At 34.4% G+C, this 15,275-nt stretch overlaps 1 protein-coding gene across 3 annotated transcripts; it reads right to left on the minus strand.

The window, feature by feature from the left end:
• Window positions 1-27: 27 nt before the first annotated feature.
• On the minus strand, window positions 28-14,812 carry LOC18438409 (uncharacterized). Of its 3 annotated transcripts, none has more exons than XM_011626734.3 (5): window positions 14,478-14,812; window positions 12,360-13,260; window positions 11,521-11,687; window positions 10,463-10,617; window positions 28-359 (listed from the first exon to the last, which is right to left on the minus strand). In XM_011626734.3, exons 1-5 carry the CDS (start codon window positions 14,642-14,644, stop codon window positions 334-336), a joined length of 1,416 nt encoding a protein of 471 aa, XP_011625036.2. In that variant the 5' UTR covers window positions 14,645-14,812; the 3' UTR covers window positions 28-333. The 3 variants fall into 3 exon arrangements, with proteins under 3 accessions (XP_011625036.2, XP_088702958.1, XP_006848656.2); XM_088846832.1 differs by lacking the exon at window positions 28-359 and adding an exon at window positions 4,416-5,256; XM_006848593.4 differs by lacking the exon at window positions 28-359 and having other exon boundaries at window positions 9,945-10,617.
• Window positions 14,813-15,275: the final 463 nt, after the last annotated feature.

The following is a 15,275-nucleotide window of genomic DNA, read 5'->3' on the forward strand; positions in this document are numbered from 1 at the left end:
CCATTTGTAGAACTTTAAATTTCATTATTGAGAGCAACAATAAACTTTTATATCATCGAAAGGCTTTTCAGCACTGAAACTGCATTTTTGACATAGTTTTGAGATGCACCTTACTTCAATAATATAAATTGGAAACCTTATACAAACCTAACCCAAAGTTAAGTGGTCCACTATCACTAAAATCTCATCAGAATATCCCACGTATGACTAACAACAAACGTATCGACCCAAGAACTGGTTAGCAAAGAAACAGTTGAAGGTAAGAAAGAAGACTTGGCATGTGTCCCAAAGTGTCCATACGTTATGTATTTAGCGATCGTCCACGTGCCTCATCTAGAGCAAAGCGGGTGCCGGTCCACCTGAACAAATAACAATGGCCATAAAATACAATAAATACTTAGAAAGTGTTGCTTGACCCTCACAATTTTGGAAACAAATAAAAAAGGGAAATTTACAAAGTAATTATGAAAGATGAACTATTTAACATTCTATCTATTTATAGCTATTCCAACTTTAGATCACGTATTCTTTTATCGGCATTTGGAAATTAAATTAAAATACATGGTTAAGATGAACTTTTTTAAGGTGATAAAATGTTTATCTCTCATAGGTAACTTAATAAATTTCTCTAAATAAAAAATAATAATGAAGAAAGAAAGCAAGGTACATATGGGGCTGAAAATGGCTTGGGTATGGGTACGTAGACCCGACCCAACAGGATTAAAGCCATATTCATTTGGACCATGATTGATAGGAAGCTTTAGGTACCCACTGTGCTTGGTTTGGACCCAGACCAAGACCACAATGTCCAAGTCAATCGGTCTAAGACCCAAACCAACCTAGATATGTTCAAGATGGACATGGACCAAAATCTTTAAGAAAAGGCTGTTTTAATGTTGAAACCCCTCTAATTGATCATCTCTACATTGAGATGTATAAATATGAAAAATTAAAACAAAGATTTTAAGTCCAAACAATAATGCATCTTGCAACACATTATATAGACCGTCTATTTTCAAGATTTTCATATAGTTATATATCTACTTGATTTGAACTATTTTTTGGAGTTTAATATTTTATAATTTGATCTGAAAATAGATTTTCAGGTCATTCTAAAAAAATTTGATACCAAAATTACATGTTATGATCAAATATATAGGTGCGCTTTAATTTGATTGTTTAAGATTGCAACTTGAAAAAATACACCCTTAGCCTCTTATTTCTATATGTAAACACCAATAACTGTCACTATTTTAACTAGTTTTCTCCCTTTTAAAGATTTTATTGCACATCAAAAATGAAAAGAAAAACTCCTTGAGTGGTTGCTACAAAAAAAGAAATTCAATATAGAAAAGGGTTGTTGACCTAATCTTTAAGGGTGTTTTAGTAATCCCATGGGATAAATTTTTTTACTGCCCTCACAAGTTAAGACCTTCCTCTACTTGAGCTCATGGCCGACAACCTCTTACCAGAACCCTTTTTCTTTTATTTTTTGAAATGCAAGTTGACCTACCCCATCTAAGAAGAGAATATAAATATTTATGATAAATTCTCAAGGTCTCACCTCAAGCGCGTTGGCGTGGCATGATATAATATAGACTTAGAAAATACTCTATGCTTCTGCAGGAGCAAAGTGTACATTTGCTGCATTGAGTAGAACCCCAACTAGGAGGATTTTTGGGACCCAAAATTTTGAGGATGCAATATTCTAAGATCAATAAAAAAAAACATAAATTAACAAAGGAAAAAATACAGAAAAGAATATGCACCTGAAGTATACCTGAAAATTATACCCAGGTGTCCACATACCGAATTTATGGTCGGTTAGATTTAAGAGTTTTTGATACTCAATTTCTTTTTTTGAAATACTCGTAAGGTGATTCTAAAAAAGAACCTTAAAATTTAGAATTAAGGTGTACATCTAAAATCCTTCAAAATGGCTTTTTTTTATGTTGGAAAAACATCTATGATCATCTAGACATCAAGATGCATAGTTAAGGCGATTTTAAGTCCTAAAAATAGTACATCTTGCAATATATTATCGAGACTGTCTATTTTCAAGATTTCCATGCACTCATAAATCTACTTGATTTGAACTATGTTTTGAGTTTTAATTCTATAATTAGATATAAAAAAAATTGAAAATGACCTTGTGAGACCCTCCCACACCTATGTGTGTAGGACCCCAAAGGATCACCATTAAATTTAACGCAGATCTCTAGAAAAGTCAAATCTCACACCCATGTGATAGCTTTTCTAGAGATCTGTGTCAAATTTAATGGTGATCTTTTGAGGTCCTACACACATAAGTGTGGGAGGGTCTCATAAGATCATTACTCTATAAAAATAAATTCTCGTACCATCCTAAGAATTTTCGACACCAAAGTTACATCTCATGATAAAGTTTAGGTGTGCACCTTAATTTGATTGTTCAGAGTTGCAACCTTATGCAAACCACACGCCTATAAAAATAAGTCCCTAAATTTCAGATCAGTAATATTCTCTTTAGAAGTTCACTTGCCCAAGGGAGCAAATAGACCTTGTGCTCCTGCAGGAGCACGGTACAATGAGTAAAATAGGAAACATACAATATGGAAAATTACGCCATACACACTAAGGGGTATGGTTTTTTTGGTGCATGGTTACATCAACCGTCCATCCACGAGAGTATATGAGTTGAATGAGCCCTATTAAGGTGGTGTGTACTTTCTTCTTAAATATCCACAAACCAGTGTCCCAAATAATCGGCAAATACCTATGGTGCACCATAGAACATACACAACTGTCGTGATGGATCATGGAGTCCTTGACCATGTTGTTTAATTGAAGGACACGGTTCTTATGAGTCCATGTAGAAATGAGTCACACTTAATTTTTAAAGACATCTAATCTTTAACATGGAAGTTATGAATATGAAAAAATAAATAAAATTTTAAAAAATAAAAATAATAATACTATTAAGAAAACATTTGGACCGTTAGTTTCAATTGTTTTTAGATTAACCGCCTATTTACATCCATTTTTAAAATGAATATTTTAGACCTTAAGGACCACAAATTTAGAAATACGGACCGGCGTGAAACAATTTCCTTAGTAGAATGAACGGCCAATATTGAAAGGTGACCTTAGTCATCTAAACCTTAATGAATTAACTAAGGTCATATTTGAATTGGAAGCTTTTGAGCCAAGACAAGTATGAGATCATTGATTTTGCATTCATTAATTGGAAGCTTCCAAGACATGACATGCTTTGGATGGCACAGTGAATGAGAAGGTCCATCATGACTTGTTCTTATTTGGCTTTTCTCTTGAGTGAAAGAGAAGGTGCTATAATTTAAAGAAAACAAAGAGAGGTGTATAGCATACTCCAGCGGGAGCATATTAAACATTGTTTTCCCTTGGCAAAAGAGCTTATTCCGGGGATCTCAATCTTAAATTTTTGGGTCCACTTTAGAATCATCAAGCATATATCCACCATATTAAAACACTGTAGATTCATCAAGTATATAACCAATATATTAAAAAAAAGAAAAAAGAAGAAAAAAAAAATTTTGAGTTCTTAAACACTGTATAAAAATTAGATGGTCTCTGTTCTATATTATTATCATCATCATCAAGACTTTTTTTTCAACTATTTGAGATCGACTACACAAATATATCTACCATTTTGCTCTATCGTACCCTCATTGAGTCCATAAATCTATATCAAGATGCTAATTTTGCTTCCCAAAGTGCTTATATTTTTTTTAGGTGGGTTGGAGGTTACACCCCCAATAAATCTATGTTCTATATCAAGATGCTAATTTTGCTTCCCAAAGTGCTTATATTTTTTCAGGTGGGTTGGAGGTTACACCCCCAAAACTATGGGGTCCTAAAAATATGCTTAGATGGGATTTTAGTTGAGAGATTTAATGGATGATATGTTCCCGCAGGTGTACATAGATTTTTTGGCTTAAAAGAGCGGACCTAAAGATTTAATAACTGGGCATTTGGTGTAGAAGGTAAAGACTTTTGAGGCACCAATAAAGAAACAGAAACAACTGAAAGACGGTACACCAAAGAAGTAAAAAAATAACCAAACACATTTTTTGGGAGGGGGAGCTAGAATAACACGCTTCCCCAGTAGACTTTCCTATTATGCATTAAACAGAAACATGCACCGTATAAGTATGAGGACAAGTTCATGCTTTCACACTATGAAATAAAAAATTCAAGGTCTGTAGAAGAAAGTTTGGCTCTCAACAATTCTACTTCTCTGATTTCTAGTCCAAAAATTCAAACTTTTTGAATTTTGGGTAGGCATAATAATACTCCAAGTCTTTATGGATTTCGATTAATTAGATTTGATGGGCAAGCCGATTTTTTTTGGCCTATATAATATCTTAATGAGTTAGCCAATCTAGAAGGCCAAATTCTAGGGTTTAATAGTTGATAGCTTTTATATATATCCTTCCAGAATTTAAAGCCTTTTTGGGCTTATCAGGGAAGGAGATTCCTTTCAATTGTTTCATGGTTTTCTTCACATTTAAAGGAAACCCAACCTGAAGAAGAAGCCATCTTTCTTGTATTTTCTTACAAAAGAAAAAAGCTTCAAAAACCTTTGTTTCCTCTCCAATTCCTCTTCCTCAAGAGCTTCGACGACAACAACAATGGCTGACCAGCAAAGGATCCACCCAGTCGATGTAGAAGCACCACCCACCGCTCCTCTCGCACCGAGGGATGCAGTGATCTCGGAGAAAGGAGACCCGCCCAAACAGTTTTCGCCGTTTCATCGCACTTTTCCGGTGATGCACTCGAAGCCACCGAAGCGAAAGAATTGTTGCTGCCGTTTCCTTTGCTGGACCATGTGTTTCCTCATCACCCTTATAATACTCATAGGCATAACACTCGGCGCGCTTTATCTAATTTTCAGGCCTAAATTACCCGAGTACTCCGTGGATCGCCTGAGGATCACTGCTTTCAACTTCAATCCAACTGATATGAGCCTCTACACGCAGTTCGCCGTGACAATAACAGCAAAAAATCCGAACAAGAAGATTGGAATTTACTACGAGGATGGAAGCCACTTGAGCGTCTGGTATTCGGATACGAGGCTTTGTACCGGAGCTCTACCTAAATTTTATCAGGGCCATCAAAATACCACTGTTATGGAGGTGGCTTTGGCAGGGCAAAACCAGGTAGGGAGTGGTTTACAGGCTGCAATAGCTGAGCAGCAGAGCACTGGAATGGTGCCTTTGTTGTTTAGGGGTGATGTTCCTGTGAGAATCAAATTTGGGGCACTCAAGTTGATGAAGATAACTTCCAAGGTTAGGTGCAATTTGGTGGTTGATAGCTTGAGTGCCAACAACCAGGTTAGTATTAGAACTGGGTCTTGCAAATTCAGGTTGAAGCTCTGAGCTCTCTCTCCTACAGATTGAAGCTCCCTTCTCTCTTTTACAAGTTAGGACACCCCTTCTCTCTTTTACTTCTTAGGACACCCCCTTCTCTCTCTTTATAATTTTAGTTATACCATTTTCTTTGATGTTACCATTCATTCTAGATTTATTTTTCTGATAATTTTTTAGAAATAAGACGAAGATTACACAGCTCTAACTTTCTCTACCTTGCTCATGCATGTGTTGCATGGTTTTTTCAGGAATTACAGAGTTTGTCCCTTATTTCTTGAAGTTGCATAATTATAATTATAGAAATAAAATAGTGGTTGTCTTTGTCTTTTCTTCAAAAATTGTAAAAACTAAAAGTGATGATTATCTTTTCTCTCTACAGAATTACTGTGTATTATTATTTATTATATTTATCTTAAATAGAGAGAGGGATGGGCAACTTGATCGGGAAATCATCATTATCCAATTTATCATCCAAATAACTTGATAGGATCCGGAAACCATCAGCATCCACATTCTATGGACAACTATGATAGTCGAATATTATTTGAATATTAATATTTTTTATACCAATCAAATTCACCACAATGTTTGAGGGTGTGCACATCTCAGCGACAGCGAGGCTCAAGCGAAAATAATTCAACAATAACAATGACAAAAATAACCCTATAAATATTTCAGTAAGTATTTTTATCTGTTACTTTTTTATATAATTATTCATTTTGTATTTTTATATGGGTGTGATGAACTACATATGCCCCCAAAAATTAAGGTGAATTTGATTATATGAAAATTTAAAAATTCAAACACCATGTGGAATGGACAAAGCACTTTAGAAATTCACTCACTCTTATATGTTCCAAGGGTGAGGTTTATATAAGGCACATTCTATATAAGGTGCATCTCTAAATTTTGCTAGTTTTAATATCCGAAACGATGGCTTGAAAATTTATTTTCATCCCTACGTATAAAACATAAAATTCCAAAAATAGTGCAAATCAAACAAATTTACAAATACTTGAAAATCTGAAAAATATACAGTCCAAATAACTTATAACAAGATGCCCTATTTTAATAATTGAATTTTTTTTTTTCCTTCATATTCATAAGTCTCAATGTTGAGATGATCAATTAGAAGGCGTTCCAACATCAAAACACTCTCTTCTAGAGGATTTTTGAGAAGCACCTTGCTTCAATAATATAAGGTTGATACCTTATGTATATGGTTCCCATGTGTTTTACATACACACCTAGCAAGTTCATCAATCCATCATATATTATATTATAAGCCCAATGAACAAGATTGAATGAGCCAAAAATGAATGGATAATGTTGCCCGTAAAACATTTGCACACATTATCCAAGCTTTGAGGATGGTTACAAGTGCATTGAAAATTTTCAAAAAAAACAAAGTGACTGGAACTCAGACCCAACCCGAACCCAACTTAAGTCCAAGGTTTTGGACCCAAACCTGACCCATCGGGTCCAAAACTTTGGACTGAGAACCAAACCTGGATGTACCCGATTCAATTGCCACCCGTAATCTAACCCTAAATCTGAAAGTGCACTAGGACGAAGAGGAGGTGGTAACTCACTTTCTCTCTCTTCACAAAATTATTTTCTTATTCTCTCTTAAAATCTTCTCATCGGCATGCTCACCACGTAACACGATAATGGTGATGGCATTAAATGTATACCCTCTTCATGTCTTCGACATTCAACTTTTATATTAATCTTTATATAACATTAATTTTTATATAAAGAAATATATGGGAAGTGATTTCAGGCAATGGTTTTATAGTACTAAGTATAATAATAAAACACTCCTTCTAAGGGAATGGGATCCGGGCATCGGTAGTTAGGGGGCGGATGCCCTAATATAACGTCTTTCCCTCCATTCCTTCCGTTAACATATCAAAAAATTAAAAATTAAATACTTATTCTCCGTTAACATATCAAATAAAAATAAAAATAAATACTCATTCAACTTCCATTTGTGAGAAATTTGTTTAACCTCAATTTTTAAGCTATTTTTATCCCGGTGAACAATATAATTTTTTTTGTAAATGGTCTTATCATTATTATTAGATAAATATTTAAAAGAATTTGATTTTGAGTTCTTCAAGACCCAAAGTTCATTATCCACCTGATGGACCTTTTGGATTCATTATAAGATAAGTACTCCTTTTGACTTTTTCTAAAGTGCAAATTCTCGTTTTTTTTTTTTTTTTGTCATGAGATTGATTGATGAATAGCATGAAGAGGACCTTGTGGATTCATTATAAGATAAGTACTCCAGTTGGCTTTTTCCTAAGGTGCAAATTCAATTTTTTATGTCATGATATTGATGAATAGGATGAAGAGAGTGCACCTACAAAATTTGATGTCACCACTAACATCGTTTTTCTAAAAAAAGATAGTTTCATTATATTAAATGAAATAGTGACAAAATTTTAAATTTTCCATTCGACTTTTTTTTTCTCTATAATCTCTCAGCATGAGAATCTTGGAATGCACATAGTTAGAAAATCCAGGGAAGGAACAGAAATAATCACCCGGATCCACTTTTTCACGGGTCCTTTTCTTGTATTAAAAATGGTTGAGGTTTGTACAGGGTGCCCTTGAAAGTTAAATGTACCTCTAAAATTCACTCTGAGAAATAATTCTAGTGTTGGAAATGGCATAAAAAATATATTTTTATCCCAAGTTATGAAATTTAAAATTTCAAAAAAAACACAAATCAAACAAACCTATAAACACTTGAAAATCTTGAAAATAGACCGTCCACATCACTTGTTACAAAATACATTATTTCAAAGACTTGAAATTCTTTTTTTTCCTAGGTTCAAAATGAATAATTAGAGGGTTCTCTAATGTCTTAACACTGTCTTAAAACACTCTTCTAGAGGATAATGAAGTGCAGCGTACTTCACTAGTATAAGGTTGAAACCTTATATAAAATTTTTCCATTAAAAAATGGTCCCCAAATTGGTCTATCTTACAAACACTATTGACCAAATTACCCCGAGTTTGACCCTTGAAGGATCGAATTCACGAGGGCCCAAAATTGTTCACAAAAACGAGTTGGAACGAAAAGTTTTGTAGTTCATCTCTACAAAAATGTGTAACTCTCAATCTCTCTTATCTCTCTTTTTGTTGAAATGTTCATCAAACAAAATAAATGTACAACTCTCAATGTCTCTCTTATCTACATATTTTTTTCTAAATGTTCATCAAACAAAATACAAAATGTACTACAAATTTGATGCAGGATCGTATACAATGAGGCCATTTGCTTTTGAGACAGCGAGATCAAAATTATTTACAACTATCCAATGTGAAATCTGATAGTGTGGGTGTATCATAGAGTTCGTGAAAATTTCTTTTGAAGTTTGAGTTTGGTCAATAGAATAAATGCATGCATCTAATTCCACATCCAATGGTCAAGATTAATTGTAACCACCTTGTACTAAAAATAAATTGTTTCATTGTATATTTTTCCTTATGAAGTATTTCATTTTGGTTTTGTGTAAGAGTCTTAGAATTAATCCAATAAATCTTGCAAAAACAAATGGCGTCTAAATATGAATCTCAAGACTATTAAATCCTTAGTAAGCGAGAGAAACAGAGAGAGAGAGAGAGAGTCAGAGGTGTACATTAAAGCACCCATAAAGAGAGAGACGTTGCACTAAAACATACACGAGGAGAGAGAGATAGAGAGATCAATTTTGGGGTCCAAACTCGTGGAATTTTTCTATTTCTTCTTTTCTTTTTAGATCGGTAACTTTAATATCACTTAATAAACTAATTTCTAAACCTATGATTTCATTAAGAATCTAAGAATTCTGGAAATCACCATATTTCTCAAATTTCTAGACTTTTAGACTTCCTTTTAGAGCCCATTTGGTTCCTAGAGATGGAGATACCACTCAGAATTGGCATATCTAATATTGGTGTCTGTTGTTTGGCTAGCATCTGATAAGTGACTTGGAAGATGCATATCCATGATTTGGATTGTATAAATATTATTAATATAATATTATAGTATTGTATTATAATATTACATTAATAATGTTAAATTGTATATATTAATAATATATATTAATCATATAAATATTAAATATATTTTATACAATTCTAATATATAATCATATCATAATTAATATAATGATTGTATATTAGACATTAATTACTATACATACTTTTTACTTGTAGTGTTATTTTGGTTCAATGAACATTTACATGTTGTGGGCTTAAAATCTGGATACGGATATCCACACAGACTGAAATTCCACCTCCAACCTGCATCAAGGCTGCAGAAATGTCTGGTATATATGGAAACGAGTCTCTCGGATGCTAATTTCTAGGGAACCAAACAGGCCCTTAGGAGTTATGGAGAAAAGATAACTTCTCTACAACCATCATATACTTTTTCTCAGTTAAAGCGCTGACCTTTTGGATTCTTAACCACCAGAAAAGCATTGTAACCACGGCTGTAGTGCTTTCTTGTAATGCATGTCTAAGCTTCCTCTCTCTCTCTCTCACACACACATACATATATAGACACACACCAAGATGCACTACATAACATTTTGCTTCGCAAAGACAATAGAGTTTCAAGGTAATTGTTAGACAACACTGAGATATCACCAATTCTCACATGTCCACAGATTGATTTCGCCAAATGAACCCAAGACAATACAGGATGAGAACTCATAAATGGCACTTGCCAGGCGTACATCTATCAAGTATGCAATAAAACCATTTATCTTTGGTACAAAAAGATGACAATCACCCCAAGTCATCAGACTAAAATTGGGCAGCTGGAAGTGGTGCCATTAACTGTGTTCAACATCCAATAAAAATTTTCTTGGATTTTGAGCGGCAAAATGACACTCCCAACAGCCTGATTTCACATCTGACGACTAGATGTAGGGACCTATTTTGTACCAAAGGTAACAGTCTCGGAATATTCAATCTCATATTTATTCATATATCGCCAAAATTATACTTTATCCAAAAGCCCTATTGGCCTGTCAAGGCACGCGGTCTATGTTCAAGAGTCATCAAGGACATACCTGTTTGGAATACAGCTCTTACAAATCCCATGTTTGCAGTTAAAGTTGGGGCACGCCATTGGTCTCCAGTGCCAAAAATGATCTTGTTCTTCAGGCCTATCTTTCTAGTGGTTGGAAGACCCACCACACGGGCAGATGGATTGTCCTTGATGACCCTGCAATTTGACAAACAACTTCAAGATCTTCAAAACAATTGACACAATCAACACCTCTCTCTCTCTCTCTCAGCAATGTTGGGGTTGGGTACTCAAGCTCAGCTCAACTAACAAAGTAAATGTGGATTGCCCAATTGAAAATAAGAACAAACTGAAAGCCGAATGCTTGTTTAAAGAGTTAGAAGCAAGACTCTTATGTGATAGCCCGATAGGCCACAATTAGCCATCTGCTCAACCAGAAATAGAGATTTTTCCCTCATAAACATGCATAACTTACCATCTGTTTAACTCATTGTAAACAACCCAAACCATCTGTTTAACTCATTGTAAACAACCCAAATTTAATTAGGGGGTTAAGATAACTACAGGGCTTTCATATGAATTTGAGAGAACTTATAAATCCAATTTCCCGATAGCATTATTATTATATATTCCTTTTCTAGGTTGCAAAATATAGGAATAATCTGGCATATTCAAATGTTATCTTTTTATAATCATTGTTAATTTATTTGCCATTTCAACAAACTTATCTACTGAATCACAACAATCAAATTAGAAGGAACAAAAAGTTCAAATTCATAATAAGAAAGAAAAGACATATATTTCCAAAAAATAAAATATTAAAATGTGATTTAAAGATTACAAATTGGCATGTTATAAAGGAGCCATACACTTAATTGCAAAGTGAAGAAGCAACCATTTAGATGGTAATTAGATGACAGAAAATCGCATTTCCAGGAGGCACCTAGAGTCATGACATAGTGATAAATAACCCATTCAATAATGGGGTTCAAGGAAAGGAGTCTTTCCCATCATTGGAATGTTCCCTCTTAACATTCATATACTTCTAGGATCATAGCACATAATTTTTGAAATGGAACTGTTTTCAGCTAAGAAACTCACACTAGGCATTGCAGCAAGCGATCTGCTCTCATTTTCTCACCCGGTCCTCCACACATTGCAATGAGCTCCTTGAACTCAGAACAAACGCTTTCGCATATGATAACTTTTCTGCATGATATTAAACATCCCAATTCCTCTAATATTGGGTTCTCAATCTCAGACTTTACCTGTAGAAGGAATAAGAACTTCAGAAAGTAATATTATAAGCTGCAGAAAATGTAAATATGCTAAAACTAGTCAAGGCTTCTATCAAAAAAACTGGGCTTGATCTCAAATAAAAAATAAAAAAAAGGAAGTCAAGTATTCAATCAATTCAGTAAAATCCACCAGGTCAGGCACTCAAACCAATTCCAATCTTTTGTGAACACAATTTAAACAATCTGACACCCAGAATAGAAACTCCGGAATGACAAAGTCTTCTACAACAACCGACAACCTAATGTTTTGAGAATAGCACACAACTGAACTTTACTTCTTTTCTTTTTTATTAAATTGAAATACAATGTGCGAGCTACTAAAAAACACTCCAATTATTTAGATGATGCCAATAAGTGAGGAACCCAGTGTTTCATCCCAGTAGCAGCAAACCAAATAGGGGAGTTGAATTTATTCTTTCACATCCAGTAGCTGAAAACCATCAGCAAAGGAGTGAAAGGCTTACATCATCATCTAATGAAGTCAAAATGTTTTGGTCATTTCCTGATAGTATGTTGAATTCTTGGTAATCTGTCAGTGACATGGAAATCAGAAAAATGAGGATTTTGGGACATATTATATAGATAAGAGGGTGTATAAATCAAATTATAGGAAGAGAAATGCTGTCAAGGGCCACATAATACCTGTGCCATTACAAAGGCGAAGTTACTCTTAAAGCGCTTTCTCATGTCGTCCTCTGGAGCTTTCAAAATCTGCTCGATACCACCACTACTTATTCCAGACACAAGTGCAATTAAAGCTGTTGTATCAAAATTAATCATATTTTCTCCCACGGTAACACCCATTTCAGTACCATCGCCATCAAGTAAGGAGGATTGCATAGTTGAAATCAAAGAACAGAAAGCAGCATTCCCAAGTACCTCTGGATCATTCCCCAACAAATTTTTGTGAAAACCCATCATGGTGTTTCCCAGTGAGGATGACATTGTCACACTTGATTCAGAATGAACACATGCTCTACGACCCTCATCGTCCTTCTCAAGACAATTAACTGCAAACTGAAATACACGAGCACCTTGATATTGTCTAGAAGAATCCTTGAGATCCCCATCAAATGTCTTCCTATTGAAAGTGATATTTACCCATTCATCTTCTAATTCCTCAAAGATACTAACCTCAAAATGATTAAATTCTTTCCCAATTTCAAGAGCTTTATATTCATCAATGAGCTTCTGAGGAACAACTTCATCAAGTCCATTGGCAAAGAAAAATATAACAAAGGCTGGCTGCAATGTCAGTGAAGAATTGGCTGCTTGAATAACCGAATGCAAGCGTGATCTTAGTCCCTTACTCCTATGAGAATATGCCCATGAAATATATTTTGGGTTCCTGTCTGAGACGATGAACCAAACTGGGTTTCCATGATAAGTGCATATTATATCAATATGGGCTCCTTTTGGATTAGCCTTGAATTTTTTCCCATGTAATGATGACAGAGGCACAGATTTGCATACACGTGTAATGCTGTTTATAAATGGTTGCTGAAGAATGTACACAATACTCTCAAGGTAGCCAATGTTAGTACTGCAAATAGAGTAAGCAGCTGAATTTTGGACCAACAAACTCAAGAGTAATTGCACAACAATGGAGTTGACCATCACTATTAACTGATTAAGTATTAACCAATAAAGTAAGGCCAGTAAAAAATACTGTTTCAGGAGATTAATAATGATTTTATCTTAAGAAATTAATGAATGATGCTTTTCTATGGTGAATTCTTTATCATGACGGTTACTGGTCAACAGAATGATATTCAAATTACCTAAGTATTACGCGTTCCATGTGCACCCACCGTGCACCCGAAGTTAGGGGGAAAAATAGAGTAGTTTAACACAATGAATATTCAACAGAAGGTTAATACACATAAACAAGATTCAATTCTCAATGTTCCAAGATGTAGGTTCTCATAATCAGAGAGCAAATGAACAGGAATCAAAGCAGGGATATCCATCATATGAAAAATGTAACCGCAACCACCAGGATTTTTTCATTTTCATGTGACCTCAAAAGCATTATAATCCACCCAACTGGATTACTTTATTTCTTAATAACATTTATCGGCAAAAACACCCATGTATCGCGATGATATCTTGATAAAGCAAGAGCTGATACTACATTTAAAATTATAGCAACAAAATGCACTTTAAAAATAATGGCACGGTTGAATCATTAAAACCCCCATTTAAGCAACAACAGGAAGGCTTCTCTTCCTGAAAAAAATAACAGTGGATTTAAAAGAAATGCTAATATATTACAATAGAATAAATCGTCCTGACAGTAGTTAGCAGAATAACATCCTGATAATTTGTCACTAGGTTTTCTTTATTCATTTTCTATGATGTATTCTTCGGACACAATGATATAAACCCAGTATCTATGGTTGTTACTAAGGTTTCACAAAAATTAATTACTGTATGCCTTGTATCACCCATTCACCTCTGTATCTGAATTTTGCCTATAAATATTTAAGTGAATTTTTACTTTCAATGCAGCAAATTAACACGAAAAAACAAAAAGACAAACAGTAAAATATGAACAGATCAATTTGATGCGCAATTTTCAATATTAAAGGGATTATCTATTACCATAAAATAACCAAATTATAGCAATAATCACATTAAAAAAAAAAAAAACAAATTATAGCAGTGAGCTATAGCAAATTTGTGTCAAGAAAGGGCGAACCGTGGTCGATAAATATGAAACCAAACCGAAATTAGGGTTATGACTATAGTAAAACATACCTGAGAGGACCACAAAAGTCCTGAGAAAGGGAATTGAGAAATTTGAGCTCCGAAATTATGAGTTTATATAAGCTGCGTTTACAGGTTAGAGAAATCTTTGAAGGAGGTAAGGATTGAAGTTGCTCTAAACAATCGACGCATCTCTTCTTCGCCTTCTGTAAGTCCATACTTGAACTTCCGGCCAAAATTTAGAGATAGATAGAGACTTTAGAGACCGTTAAAACCCTAGTTTTGCCGCTACCGCCTTTTTACGGGTTTTTGTGATATGGGGTGTTTGTGCAAGAGAACGCGCACGCACGTTACAGTTTGCTTTGAACTTTGATCGCTAACATTTTGTTTCAGTTTTATCTCGCTTTGATTTAAAAAAAAGTTTATAAAAGGTGCAAGTAGATTTAGGAATCGGTTTTTATGAGTCCAATGACTCGTATCCGTTATTTTTATTTTTATTTTACCAATGTTAAAAAAATGTATTGGTAAAAACTACCCCAAATTACAACATCATAAATAATTAGAGCTAGAAGAGAGAAGAATCATAAATAATTAGAGCTAGAAGAGAGAAGAGCCATGCTTAGCCAAAGAATCTGCTAATGTATTAGCCTCCTAAACACGTGGTTAAAGATCGACAACAGCTCAGCAAAATCCACAATTTGCACCCAGTTAGGTGCTAATTTCCAAGGAATTCGCCTCTCCTTCTTACACTATTGGATAGCGTTCAAGGAAATCGCCTTCCACCAAACAGCATCCACTAAAATTTCTACTCTTGAAGATTTTCAGGCACTGCAAGAGAGCAAGCATCTC

This window comes from Amborella trichopoda, chromosome 9 (genome assembly GCF_054954075.1).
Source record: "Amborella trichopoda isolate Santa Cruz 75 chromosome 9, AtrichopodaSantaCruz75HAP2 v2.0, whole genome shotgun sequence".
NCBI lineage: Eukaryota > Viridiplantae > Streptophyta > Magnoliopsida > Amborellales > Amborellaceae > Amborella > Amborella trichopoda.